The sequence below is a fragment of the Podarcis liolepis genome (assembly GCF_965112155.1).
Source record: "Podarcis liolepis genome assembly, chromosome: 7".
Lineage (NCBI taxonomy): Eukaryota > Metazoa > Chordata > Lepidosauria > Squamata > Lacertidae > Podarcis > Podarcis liolepis.
This window is the reverse complement of record NC_139561.1, coordinates 74810137-74824016: the sequence shown is the minus strand read 5'-3', so window position 1 is coordinate 74824016 and position 13880 is coordinate 74810137. Positions and strand designations below refer to the sequence as shown.

General features: G+C 50.3%; 1 protein-coding gene across 1 annotated transcript; it reads left to right on the top strand.

The window, feature by feature from the left end:
- The first annotated feature begins 523 nt into the window (after positions 1–523).
- Positions 524–12859, top strand: PSMC4 (proteasome 26S subunit, ATPase 4). The gene is made up of 11 exons (XM_083515270.1): positions 524–681; positions 3646–3744; positions 6332–6518; positions 7013–7159; positions 7697–7806; positions 9102–9195; positions 9363–9530; positions 11118–11194; positions 11563–11731; positions 12459–12514; positions 12623–12859. Exons 1-11 carry the CDS (start codon positions 646–648, stop codon positions 12734–12736), a joined length of 1257 nt encoding a protein of 418 aa, XP_083371396.1. The 5' UTR covers positions 524–645; the 3' UTR covers positions 12737–12859.
- Positions 12860–13880: the final 1021 nt, after the last annotated feature.

Genomic DNA, 13880 nt, shown 5'->3' with positions numbered 1-13880 from the left:
GGAAGTTAGATTAGCCTCAACCAGAGCCAGGGCCTTCTCAACACTGGCTCCGGCCTGGTGGAATGCTCTGTCTCATGAGACCAGGGCCCTGCGGATCTGATTTCTTTCCACAGGGTTTGTAAGACAGTGTTGTTCTGCCTGGCCTTTGGCTTAGAATCAGTTTGATTCCCTACCCCTCTTTCTTTTTTCCTTTCTCCTCCTATGAAGAGACTGCATCCTAATGTTTTAAGGTTGTATCTTAATCTTTTAAATTGTATTTTAATCAACTTGTTTTTATTATTGGTTGTTAGCCACCCTGAACCCGGTCTTGGTCTTGGCGAGGGAGGGCGGGGTATAAATAAAAAATTATTATTATTATTATAATTACTCGTGCCTCCAAATGCGGTTGGGGCTCCCCAGCTCCTCATCCAACAACACGAAAAGTTCCCCGCCCTAAGTCCAGTTTCCAAATAGGCTCCCGGTTCCAAAGCGGCAGTCTGGCCTACGACTCGCATCATCCCCCCCCCCTTCACCCCGCCGGCTACTTTCCCCGCCCCTTCATCCCTTTTCTCGAAAAGGACTACATCTCCCGTCAGCCTCTCTGTCAGCTTCCGGCAGCTTTTCCCGGAAGCGGCGAAGAGCAGCCTGGCCTTGTTAAGCTGAGAAATGGAGGAGATCGGGATCCTGGTGGAGAAAACGCAGGTAAGGGAGGCCGGGACGCGCGTCGTGGGGAAGGAAAGGCGGCGCCGGCCGGATCTTCCTCCTTCGCCGTCCTCCCCCCACCGCCTCTGCTGCTTAGGGGCCGAGGCAGCGGTGCTGAAGCCCTAGAAGGCCGGCGGGGGACCGGCGAGGTGCCGAGTCACTGCGGGGCTGGTGGGGCCCTGGAGGAGGAGGAGGAGGACCGTGGGCTTTTAGCTCTTTGCCCCACTGGACCCCACATCCCCCGGCCCCATAGAAAGCCCTGTAAGCAGCTACCCTGAGATAGGAGTCGGCCCCATTGGGCGCAGGGAGGTGCCTTGAGCTCACCTGGCTCAGTGCTGCTTGCACTGACTGGCAGCGGCCAGGCTCTCCGGGGTTTCGGGCAGGGATTCTCGCCCAGCCCTGCCTGGGGAGCCAAACTGGGATTTTCTTCTGCGCTCAAAGCAGATGCTCCTCCCAAGGCTGCCAGCTAGTAGTAGGCCAGCTAGGTAGGTAAGTAGTCTCACGGGGCACAGACCTCAAAGGGGGATGGGCAGTACCGGCCTTAGAGAGGCATTTAAAAAGTAATTATAATAACTGATTATATTTTTTGTTACATCTTACGAATTCCTGATGCGTGTTTCACTTGTACGTTCTGAACCTGGTTTCTCGAACTTAGAAAAGCTTACATATGCTCAAGGGGTGCTGCGGAAAGAGGCTTCCAGTTGGCTTGGCAGCACTTGACCCGAAGGAGTGGGTGACAAAATTAGAAAAAGGGGGAAGGCACACAGAGTGATAGTTGGATGCGCCTGAAATGGAAGCTTTTTAAAAGAGACTTGAATTTTAACATCTCAGTTTGCAAGGTTGTTAAAAATGATTTGTGTGCTAAAACATTGTCTTTTGTATTTGAGAAAGGCAATCAAAGATGGTTGTATTACTTATTCTTGCAGTTTAAAATACATTTATCGGAACTAGGTTTTTGTGCTTTCCATTTTTTCTACTAAACATGTTTCTGAACATTGAAGTTAGCATTTATTTATTTATTGTGTGGGTACAAGTAGTTAGCCTTGCCTACTGATCAAAATAATCAGGCACCAGCACTGGCTTCACCACTGAGCTGTGGCCCTTGCCCTGTGGGACTTCTCTCCGGGTAGACACGTATTTAGGTTTCCCCTTTCAGGCTCCTGTTTTCCTTCTCCTGCTACATCCCATTCCATTGCTAATTAATCTTGATCTTGTTTAAGGTGTTGCCAAATCTTGGTTGTGGGGTTTTTCAGACTAAATGATTATTGTGGTTCGGCAGATGCTGGTGTTTCAGATGCTGCCTTAAACGTAACAAACAAACAATTCAAAGTGTTGCTTTTGATCTATAAAGCCTTAAACGGCTCATGACTGCAATACTTCAAGGACCGCCTCTCCCTATGTGAACCAACCCTGACCCTGTGATCATCATCAGAGGTCCTTCTTCACATTCCCCCTCCCTGCTGGATCCGGAGGGTAGCATCACAAGAATGGGGCCTTTTCAACTGGCTTCTCATTTGCGAAATGTTCTCCCTTTGGAAGCTTGCCTGGCACCATGGTTACATATCTTCAGGTGCCAGGCAAAAAGAGGTAATGATTGTCCCCTCTTCTGCTGTTAGAGCTTCTGTTAGAGAAGGGGATACGCAACAGCATTGTGTTGCAGTCTGATTTGTGGAACAACAATAATTAATATCAGTGTGTTGATTTGGACTGTGCAAAGTGCTTGGTGGTTTATTGTCAGGGATAGGCAGGTGACCAAAGGATGGGCAGAGAAGGATGATCCGGGAGAAAGGGCCAGTAATTTGTGGGGTTCTAGACCTCACATGAGGGGACGCGGGTGGCGCTGTGAGTTAAGCCACAGAGCCTAGGACTTGCTGATCAGAAGATCGGCGGTTCGAATCCCCACAACGGGGTGAGCTCCCGTTGCTCGGTCCCTGCTCCTGCCACCCTAGCAGTTCGAAAGCACAGCAAAGTGCAAGTAGATAAATAGGCACCACTCCGGCGGGAAGGTAAACGGCATTTCCGTGCGCTGCTCTGGTTTGCCAGAAACGGCTTAGTCATGCTGGCCACATGACCCAGCCAATAAAGCGAGATGAGCGCCGCAACCCCAGAGTCGGCCACGACTGGACCTAATGGTCAGGGGTCCCTTTACCTTTACCTTAGACCTCACATAAGGCAAGGGGAAGAGGCCTGGCAGTCAGAGTCAGGAGAAGAGGAGGAGGAAGAAGAGTTGCAGGAAGGCGCAGAGGAGGGAGTCCCAGAGAGAGATGGGAGCTCTTAGAATCTCCTCTATCCCCCCCCCCCAGCTGTCTCCAAGGACAACAAGGGGCTTAAAGTGACAGGAGCAGCTGGAGATGCTACGCAGAAGTTGTTTGCTTGTGCACACCACAAGGGTGTTTAAATGTGTTGAGGGAAGCATGGTCGTCACACAGTTGCTCCAGCTGTCTGGGTTGGAGCACAGGTCTGAAGAAGGCAATGCCTAGCTAGCTGTTTAGCAGGAGCGGTGCCTGGGATTCTCGCCCCTTGTGTTCTTTGCCAATAAAGAGCTAAGCTTCCAGTCGCGGGTCCTCATTGCTGGGTTTGGGACATTTATTACAACTCGAAGAGGGGACGTTTTTAGCACAACTATGCCTTTGAAATTTGTCCTAAAGTGTTTAAACTTGCGACATAGATACAGGTAGCAGAACTTAGCCTCTGATGAAACCTGCGTAGGAGGAGGCCGCAGCAAAACTTCATCTTTTTCCTGGACTGTTCCTTTGGCTTGCTCCCCTGTCATTCAATCAGCTCAGTGGACTCCCAGCTTCCACCAGCTTCAGCCTGCATGGCTACGAATGACAGGCATTTTACTGCGGCAACATCTAGGGAGCCTCAGGTCCCCCAACTTAGGCAGGTGACATGTGCAGTGCAGGAGGTGAAAGTTTCCCAGATAACTCTACATTCTCACTTCTTTGTGTTCCCTGATTCTAGGATGAGCTTCCTGCTCTCTCCATCTCTAGGCCTCAGACTGCCCTCTCCTTCCTAGTTCCTGAGGCTGAGGATGTGGAGGACCTGTACAGCCGTTATAAGGTGAGCTACCTGGTGATCTTGTTCAGCTGTGAGGTTGTAGCGCTCTGTTTGTGGTGCTGGAGGGGGCTGTTGTGTGGTCCTTCGCTCAAGAACAGGGGTGGGAAACAGGAGCAGGTTGGCAGGCTGGATCCTAAGCTCCCAGGATAGTTCAGTTGGTAAAGCATGATTCTCTTAATCTCAGAGTTGTGGGTTCGAGCCTCACGTTGAGCAAAAGATTCCTGCATTGCAGGGGGTTGGACAAGATGACCCTCATTTTTCCAACTCTATGATTCCTTGGGAGCCACTCTGCTGAGTGGACAAGGCCACTCACCTGTCAATCACCTGATACCAGCATGTAACTTAGCTTCAAAGGAGAGAATCAGGATCATGGGCTAAGTACCCTTGCTATTCTTTTGCAAACCTGCCTATCAGTTAATCCCTGCTTTGGCAGAGGTTGGCTGCACTTGGGAATTCCTCAGTGCAGCTGATCCCAGAGGGAGCTCGGTTGATCAGTGGTGCCTTCAAATCCCGCTTTCAGCAGGGATTAACTCCACTTCCATCCAGGAACTCCCAAACAGGACCAGTCTTTGGGGCTTGCACTTGGTGCCAAATTCAAAAGGTGCTGAATGCCAGCAGTGCTTGCCATGAAAAGAAATCGGGAGCACACCTTAAGCCTCCAGATTGTTTCTTTGCAAACACTTCACCACCTGCTGCATGCATGACATCACTTTTGATGAGAGACCCGCAGGTCAAATATTCCCCATCATTGTTTGATGAGATAGCAGCGGAGCCACAGAGGTTGCTTTTATAGAGGCAAACTGGTGGAGCAGTAGAAGAGTTAGGGCACCATTGCTGCAGTGCCATATTTGATGGAGAGGTGCAAAGATGTGTTAGAAATTGTTTCTGGCCTGCTCTGTCCAAATTAATTTTTTTGTGGAATGTTAATACCTTGCAGAAATTAATTTATGCAATTTACTGCCGCAAGGCGAGGTTGAATTGCATGTTGTGGATCATTATGAATGGGATCGAAAACAAAACTGCCATCATTGCAGTGTCTTTACGCAAATGTGACGGCACTGGGAATTCTGTGTACAGTTTGAGTTACTGCACCTTATATAGCAAATGTCTTTGTATTGTTGGTCTCAGGTGTGTTGTTGACTGGAGTGTGAGTTAGCTGCTTAGGAATTACTGTTTTTTCTTAAGGACTAGGAAGTTGAACAGAAGGGGTATTAAGCAGTAAGGGCATAGAGGCAGATGTTCGGGTCTGTGGGGAAGGATTGTAATTATTCTACCTTTCTGAAGGTTTTCTCCGTGACTTTCTTTAAAAAAAAATCGATATAATTCAGATTCTGCAGTATGTAGAAGATCTCACTCTTAAGATCAGAAATTCCCAATCTCCCTGGCTACATAGCTTGTCTGCTATAGTGGTAGTGTTGAGGGGGCAGTGGTGTGGATGCAGAAGCCTGTGCTCGCTGCATACGGAGAAGGGCTGTAGTTCAGTGGCAGAGGATCCGCTTTACATGCAGAAGGTCCCAGGTTCAATACCCTGGAGTGCCTGGAGGCGGTTGGAGGATGGATGGCGGCTAATGGATTGAAGTTGAATCCTGACAAGACAGAAGTACTGTTTTTGGGGGACAGGGGGCGGGCTGGTGTGGAGGACTCCCTGATCCTGAATAGGGTAACTGTGCCCCTGAAGGACCAGGTGCACAGCCTGGGAGTCATTTTGGCCTCACAGCTGTCCATGGAGGCGCAGGTCAGCTGTCTACCAGCTCCATCTGGTATGCAGGCTGAGACCCTACCTGTCCATGGACTGTCTTGCCAGAGTGGTACATGCTCTAGTTATCTCCTGCTTGGACTACTGCAGTGCGCTCTATGTGGGGCTACCTTTGAAGGTGACCCGGAAACTACAACCAATCCAGAATGCGGCAGCTAGACTGGTGACTGGGGGCGGCCGCCGAGACCACATAACACCGGTCTTGAAAGACCCACATTGGCTCCCAGTACTTTTCTGAGCACAATTCAAAGTGCTGGTGTTGACCTTTAAAGCCCTAAATGGCCTCGGTCCAGTATACCTGAAGGAGCGTCTCCACCCCCATCGTTCTGCCCGGACGCTGAGGTCCAGCGCCGATGGCCTTCTGGCGGTTCCCTCATTGCGAGAAGCAAAGCTACAGGGAACCAGGCAGAGGGCCTTCTCGGTGATGGAGCCCGCCCTGTGGAACGCCCTCCCATCAGATGTCAAAGCGATAAATAACTACCTGACATTTAGAAGACATCTTAAGGCAGCCCTGTTCAGGGAAGTTTTTAATCTGTGATATTTTACTGTATTTTTGGTTTCTATGGAAGCCGCCCAGAGTGGCTGGGGAAACCCAGCCAGATGGGCGGGGTACAAATAATAAATTATTATTATTATTATTATTATTATTATTATTATTATTATTATTATTATTACCCAGCATCTCCTGGTAGCTGCTGCTAGTCAGGGTTGGCTAGATGGAGCAGTGCTCTGACCATGTAAGGCACCTTCCTAGGTGTTCCTACGATATCATGAGTGGTAATTCAGCTGGTGCAGGAGGAGGTTTGAGGAGGATTTCGGTGTGCCCCCCTGTAGAAATTGCAGCAAGAGCTGGAGTTCCTGGAAGTGCAAGAGGAGTACATCAAAGATGAGCAGAAGAATCTAAAGAAGGAGTTTCTGCACGCCCAGGAGGAGGTGAAACGAATCCAGAGCATTCCGCTGGTCATTGGCCAGTTCCTGGAGGCCGTGGATCAGAACACAGCCATTGTTGGTTCCACCACAGGTACAGTCCCTTCTTTCCTTCTTCCCATCTACCTGCAATGGGCCAGCTCCAGGTTTGAGGAGGCAGTGGACAAAGTCCGCTCTGGCAGGGGGCCCTGCTGTGCTTGTGTGCCCCAGGTGGTGGTGGCTAATAGCAATCAGCAGCATTCTGAGCTGTATTGAACTGCCGAGGAGTGCCATTCAAATTTCCCACAATGCCCCAAGTGCCACAACGCCAGGGGAATTGTGGGAAACTTAAATGGCAGCTAGATTCAGAGACCTGGCACTGCCCAGTGTGTGTGTGTGTGTGATTTGGGGAGGGCGGGAGAAGTAAAGGGAGGCAAGTATTGTTTGGCACTGCCAGGGTGCTGGGGCTCTGGCAACTGCCCAGGGATGCCAAGTGCGGGTGCCAGCCCTCCCCTCCCCTTACATTGCAGCTTGAGAATAAGAGCTGGCTTGTCTCCCTGGCGGCCTCTGTTTCCAGTCTTTTATCTCATAAGTGTGTCTCCACTTCAGGCTCCAACTATTACGTCCGGATCCTGAGCACCATTGACCGGGAGCTGCTGAAACCCAATGCCTCTGTGGCCCTGCATAAACACAGCAATGCCTTGGTGGACGTATTGCCCCCTGAGGCTGACAGCAGTATCATGATGCTCACTTCAGGTAAGGCAACTCTTCCTTGGATCAGAGAGGTGAGCCCTGTTAATGGGCTGCCTATGGGCAGGGATTCCTGGATGCCTTCAGTAAGAAGACAGCACTTGCTGTCTTCAGAGTCCTTGGTGTCGGGAACCTCAGACCCGCAAGTCCCAATTTGGCTTGCAAGGACATTCCTTGCAAACCCTACCCACTGCACACCTGACAGGCAGGTACTTGTATGGCTGCAAAGGAACAGCTGGGAGCTTAAAGTGAGCTCCTGGTTGCGCTTTCGCTGGAGCAAGCTGTGCTTGCACTGCCCATCAGATCCAGGAGCATGAAGTGGTTTACGTTGGAACTGCGGCTCCAATGGAGCTCCATCATGTGCTGGCTGGGGCTGATGGGAGTTGTAGTCCAAAACAGCAGGCAGGGGTGGGGGGGAAGGCTGCCCAAGGCTATGAAGACAAAGGCCCAGTGGAATCAAGGTAGCGCTTGAAAGAATGTAGGAGGGTAGAAAGAGATCCAAGGGCAGGAAAACACCTGAGGTCCCGTCCCTTCTCTGAGCAGATCAGAAACCAGACGTGATGTATGCCGACATTGGTGGGATGGATATTCAGAAGCAGGAAGTGAGGGAGGCAGTAGAGCTGCCCCTTACCCACTTTGAACTCTACAAACAGGTACGTGATCTAAATTTCTATGTCAGAGGTATGTGCAGTGTGTGCACAAATAGGCTGTCATTCATGTATCTATCTGCACTTTTCCTTTAGAAAGCTCGCAGTGGCTTGCTTCAACAACAGTGATCCTAGAAAGATGCCATATACTGAGTCAGACCACTGACCCATCGAGCTCACTATTTTCCACTGACCAGCAATGACTCTCGAGGGCTTCAGCTCGGGGACCTTCGCAGTGTTTTCTGGCGATGCCAGGAATTTAACTTGGAGCCAACTGCATGCAGAGCAGAAGCTCTGCTGCTTCTTACCCTTAATGGCTCCCTTACCCTTACCCTTAATGGCTCCCATTAATATTCGTTTGCTTGGGACAGGAAGTGGGTGGGGTGGAATTGCAGAGAGAACGGCATCCTCCGCACTGCATCGCCTGTGTTCATTTTACAAAGAAGAAAGCAAACGTTTTTTCTCCTGCCCTAAGCTGGGTCGGTTGTCATCTGTATGATTGAAAAACACAGCAAAGGGAAACCTCCCTTGTTGCATGCGCTGGTAGCTATCAGTCCTGCGTCCCCACCTTCTGCCTTTTAATCTTTGAGCTGCTTTGTATAGAGAACACCTGTGCCTTCTTGCCAGTGGAGGGAGATCCCCAAGCAGAGCCCGGATTAAATCCTGGCTATTATTTCTAGATATTTTACATGGGTGCACACCAAGATTTACTTGTGTATGCCCTTCTCAGTGCTTGGACCAGCCCTTAGCCCAGTCGGTGCCCAATGCAACAATATCATTGAAGCAAAATCTGGATGTGGTTGGTGCATGGATGGGAGGCTTCTGGGTGTAGTGGCTGAGTTTCCCCAGCCACTCTGGGCGGCTTCCAATCAAGTGTTAAAAACAATACAGCATTAAATATTAAAAACTTCCCTAAACAGGGCTGCCTTCAGATGTCTTTTAAAAAGAAGATAGCTGCTTATTTCCTTCACATCTGAAGGGAGGGCGTTCCACAGACCAGGCGCCACTACCGAGAAGGCCCTATGTCTGGTTCCTTGTAACCTCACTTCTCGCAATGAGGAAACCGCCAGAAGGCCCTCGGTGCTGGATCTCAGTGTCCGGGCTGAACAATGGGGGTGGAGACACTCCTTCAGGTATACAGGACCGAGGCCGTTTAGGGCTTTGAAGGTCAGCACCAACATTTTGAATTGTGCTCGGAAACGTACACAAAGTAGGGTTTTATTCTGTTGAGAGATGTGACAAGGGCCCTTGAGATGGCCTCTTCTGTTGTTCTTTTCTCACCTTTCGGCCCCTTTTTTCAGATCGGCATTGACCCTCCACGGGGGGTGCTGATGTACGGCCCACCTGGTTGCGGGAAAACCATGTTGGCCAAAGCAGTGGCTCATCACACCACAGGTGAGCAGGGCACCAGTTCTCTTGGCTTGGATACATCACTACCCAGTTGGGTGTAGGTTTGCTGGCATCCCTTGGTCCTCCCAAGGTGGTGGCCCCGTTAAGATGGGTTTCCCTGGGAGACCGAGGGATGCCAAAGAAGCTGGATCTAACTCTGCCTTTCCCTCCAGCTGCCTTCATTCGGGTAGTAGGATCCGAGTTTGTGCAGAAGTACCTGGGCGAGGGGCCGCGCATGGTGCGGGACGTTTTCCGCCTGGCCAAAGAGAACGCCCCAGCCATCATTTTCATTGACGAGATTGACGCCATTGCCACCAAGCGCTTTGATGCCCAGACCGGGGGTGAGTTGGTGACGGGGGAAGAGGGAGCGAGGGGGTGGGGCTCTTGGGCAACTGTGGCCACCTGAATAGAGGGAAGGACTAGGGAAGAGCAGCTTACATACAATCGGTAAAAACAGGACAGTCCTTGCCCATAGGATTACAGTCTTAACAGACACGGCACGAAAGGAAATGGGATGGGGGAGGGAAGAGGAAAGCAAATGAACTCGGATCAGTTATTAAAGTTATAATGAGCAGCAGGAATAGAAACTTTTCAGGGACAGAAGGAGCAAGGGGGCTGGGCTGTCATCTGAGCCAGTGCAGCAGTCCTGCTTCCCAGTCTCTTCCTCTGCTGCAGCCTCAAATATATTTGGGAAATACCACCTGGAGGAAATTGCTTTAACCTTTCTCCTGCTGCTCCAAACCCCTTGACTAGATCCACACACCCCTAGCTGATAAAAGCAGCCAGCAAGCGATTGGGGAAATGGTGAAGTTCCCTCTTCCGTATTAGGCAGCAAATATAAGTTTGGGAATCCTGTGTTGGCTGTGCAACCCCTAGTTTCTGCCTGAGTCCTGGCAGCTGGGTAGGGCTGCTGCAATTCCTGCTGCCTCCTCTAGGTGTTGCTCTGACCTTCCAGTGTCACAATGTGCTAGAACCCTGGGCTTCCGTAGTTCTTTTGTCGGTTGAACATAGTGACCTCTGCATATGGTTGGCCTATGAGAGCCAAAGGACAGACTTGGCCCAGGTGAGGCTAATGCTTCTGCTAGGGGGGAATATCTTTTTTCCAAACAGGACATCCAAATTCTTCAACTTGCGTGAATCGGGCATATTTTGTGCGGGCGATCACTTTATTTTGTGCAGTCGGGGTTGCAAATCTGGATTTGTTGAGCGAGAAATAGGATGGCAGCTGAGTGTGGAAGAAGCAGGGAGGCTTAGAAGGGCTGTAAGCTCAGTAGTAGGGCATTCACCTTGCATGCAGAAAGGTCCCTGGTTTAATCCCCAGCAATGGAAATGGGCATAGACCACTAGAAGTCCTTGCTTTTCTGTCCTTGTATACTAGGGATGAGGAAACAAATGGCACCCAACTGCACATGAGAAGGAAGGAGGGTAGCAGCAGGCTTGGAGAAACTTCACATTTTACAGAAATGGGAAACATACCCAAGGCTGAGGGTATCCCAAAACAGCCCAGTAAACCCTGAGCATGCTCAGCAGCCTGGCGGGTAGGTGAGAATGGAAAACTGTAGTGCCAGACTGGAATGGTGTAGCCTGTAAAAGGACATGGCTGTCTGATTAGAATGCCAGACAGGCAGACTCTATACCGCAGCATCTTGTTTGTGGGTCTCGTATCCTCCAAACCCCTCAATGGGCACCACTGAGACTTCTGCAGTCTTTTCTCTGCAGTAATGAGGACTCAAAACTTAGACAGCTGTATAAATCCTGAGGTTCTCTGAATGACGGCTTAACAGGCCAGTGTGGTGCATTCCAGGCTTGCACAATATCCCTGAAGATGGGTCGGTAGCGCAAAGCAGCTTTGGCTATGGCAGCGAAAGGAAAGGGCAGCTCTCTCTTCCAGGGCACACCAGCTGATAAACTTGTTGGTCTCTCTACAGCTGATAGGGAGGTTCAGCGCATCCTCCTGGAGCTACTCAACCAGATGGATGGCTTTGACCAGAATGTTAACGTCAAGGTACGTGTGTTGGGCAGCAGTGGGGGTGGGGGGGGCAAGGGAAAGGGTTGAGTGGCCTAGAAAGGCAATTCCCCTCTTTAGCATAAGCTCTGGATTTAAAGCAAAGATGGGGAAAGCTGTGGCTCTCTAAATGTTGTTGAACTACAACTCCCATCATCCCTCAGTTTTGGCCTGGGCCCCTTGGGAGTTGGAGTCCAGCAACATCTGGAAGGCCACCAGTTTCCATCCCTGCCTAAAGGGTTCCAACAAATGTTGGCTTTTCTCCACTTAACTTACCAAACTCAAATTCACAGTCTGCCCGAGCCTGCCATTAATTTTTTGCATGAAGAAGTTGGGTTTAACGGTGTTCTCTCTTGGTTCCCTTCTAGGTGATAATGGCCACGAATCGAGCAGACACCCTGGATCCTGCTCTGCTCCGGCCAGGCCGCCTAGATCGTAAAATTGAGTTTCCCTTGCCGGACCGGCGCCAAAAACGGTTGATCTTCACCACCATCACCAGCAAGATGAACCTGTCTGAGGAGGTGGATCTGGAGGATTGTATCCTTTTGGACGGTGTAGTGGGAAGAAATGGGTGGAGGGCAGGGGGACTAGAAGAATGGCCAATCAGCTGAGCTTAAGAGATGTTTTGTTTGTGTGTCATCCCCCCGCTTTGACCTGCTAACAGAATAAAGTTTCCTGAACTTATTTCTTGTCTTTTAAAGTTGGATGGTAAAATACCCCTCTTACCCACCAATCCTTCTGGCAGTGAATATGGGGAGCAAGCCAGGGCGGGAAACCTGCGGCTGTCCAGAAGTTGCTGAGCTATAACTCCCATCATCCCAGGCCATTGGCCACAATGTCTGGGGATGATGGGAGCTGGGAGTTCAACAACATCTGGGGGGCCACCAGTTCTTTATTTAATGCTGTTAAATAAAGGGGAATGACGAACAAGAGGCCAGTTGGACTGTTTGTAACCGTAGCATCCTCGAGTACAGGGGTTGGAAGCTGGGGTGTACCTGTCGCCTGACTATTTTCCCAGCTCCCGCTGCCAACCTCCTACTTCCATGGAAAGGGTTGCATCGCACTTGGCAGGTGCTGCCCTTAGCAAAAAATAAATAAATGCAAAATTAGCAGCTGCCGATCATCAACTTTTCTCATTTCAATGGGAAAGGTGGCAGCTCCCAATGGGGGATTTCGCAGTCATATGGGCCAGTCTTCTCACCTTTTCTGGAATGGCCACACAGGGCCCATTTGCTCCTGCTCTTTCCTTCACTCTTCCTTCCAGACGTGGCGCGGCCGGATAAGATCTCAGGAGCCGACATCAACTCCATTTGCCAGGAGGTTAGTATCGTGTGTTAGACAGCGGTTAGTACTCCCCCTTTTTTTAGTTTTTACTTCCTGCTGGTGTTACCTGTTCATGCTTCCTCCCCTCCTTCCTGTCTCCTTAAGGCTGGCATGCTGGCTGTCCGGGAGAACCGTTACATTGTGCTGGCCAAGGACTTTGAGAAGGCCTACAAGACTGTCATCAAGAAAGACGAACAGGAGCACGAGTTCTACAAATAAAAAGATGGGAGAAGCAGGATGGAGACAGAGGTGGTGGTCTCAGTCTGTGGGGGGCGGGGGCATTTTTGGTATCTCTGGTGTTGGTGTGTGAGATTTATCCTGTGAATAAATAATTACCCAGGACTTTACTTGCTCCCTTCTTCGGTGGGGATAAGAGATTACCCTCGCCTTAAGACTCAAACCCCACCACCACCACCCCCCACAGTTTATTCATGGCCAACTCTTACGTAGCATTTGTTCCTAAGCCTAACAGGCAACGCTGTTAGGTGAGTTTTCTACAGGGGTGGCCAACCTTTTAGGGGGCTGCTCAGGCCCCACATTCACATTTTGCTAACCCTCTGGGGGTTGCATGCCAGGGGCAGGTGAAGCTACCCCACACTTGAGCATGCACACTTTCATATGATCAATTTGATAATTGGGGAAAGGGAAGGTTTCACCACCACCACTGCTCTGGGCTTTTCCCACCACCTCCTTTCTCTCTTTGCTGTTGCCACCAAAAGCAAAGGATTCTTTTCAGGGGGAAGCAGAACAGATTGCTTCAAGAGCCAAATCAGTCCCCTGAGAAGAGGGGGTAGCTGGCTCTGTTCTCCAGTGGTGAAAGGAAGGGTATGGAGAGATTTTAGCTCCATGATGGAACACGCACTTGGCAGGTCGAAGGTCCTGGAATCGCCAGTGGAAATGAGCAGGGAACCTCTGGCCCATGATCCAGTGTTGCTCTTGCTAGGGGGTCCCGTTTGTCTTTTCAGAATGGGGAGATGAGCCCTGCAATGCTCAGTGGTGGGAGAGCACAGCACGTCCATGCGTTTAAAAGTGCCCAAAAGGTCTTGTGTAGGCAAAGGCGCGGCTTCCTCCTGTCTGAGCTGCTTTGGACATCATTTGTCACTAGAGGGAATCGCTTCACCCTGAACAACACGGTGGCCAGTTAAATAAAGACAGGAATGGATTTCCCCCCTCCGAACTGTTTTGAAGAGGCACGGAGTGCAGCAAGGTGTGGTGACAGCTTGTAGTTGAAGCCGGTACTTCAAAAGCATGCCCCTTTTAGATTTCTTAAGAGCTTTTTATTGCAACGCCAAAGTGACATCTGGAAAAGGACCTGCTCACTATGGAGGAGCGGCTGCTTGTTCTATTTTTATGTTGTCCAATG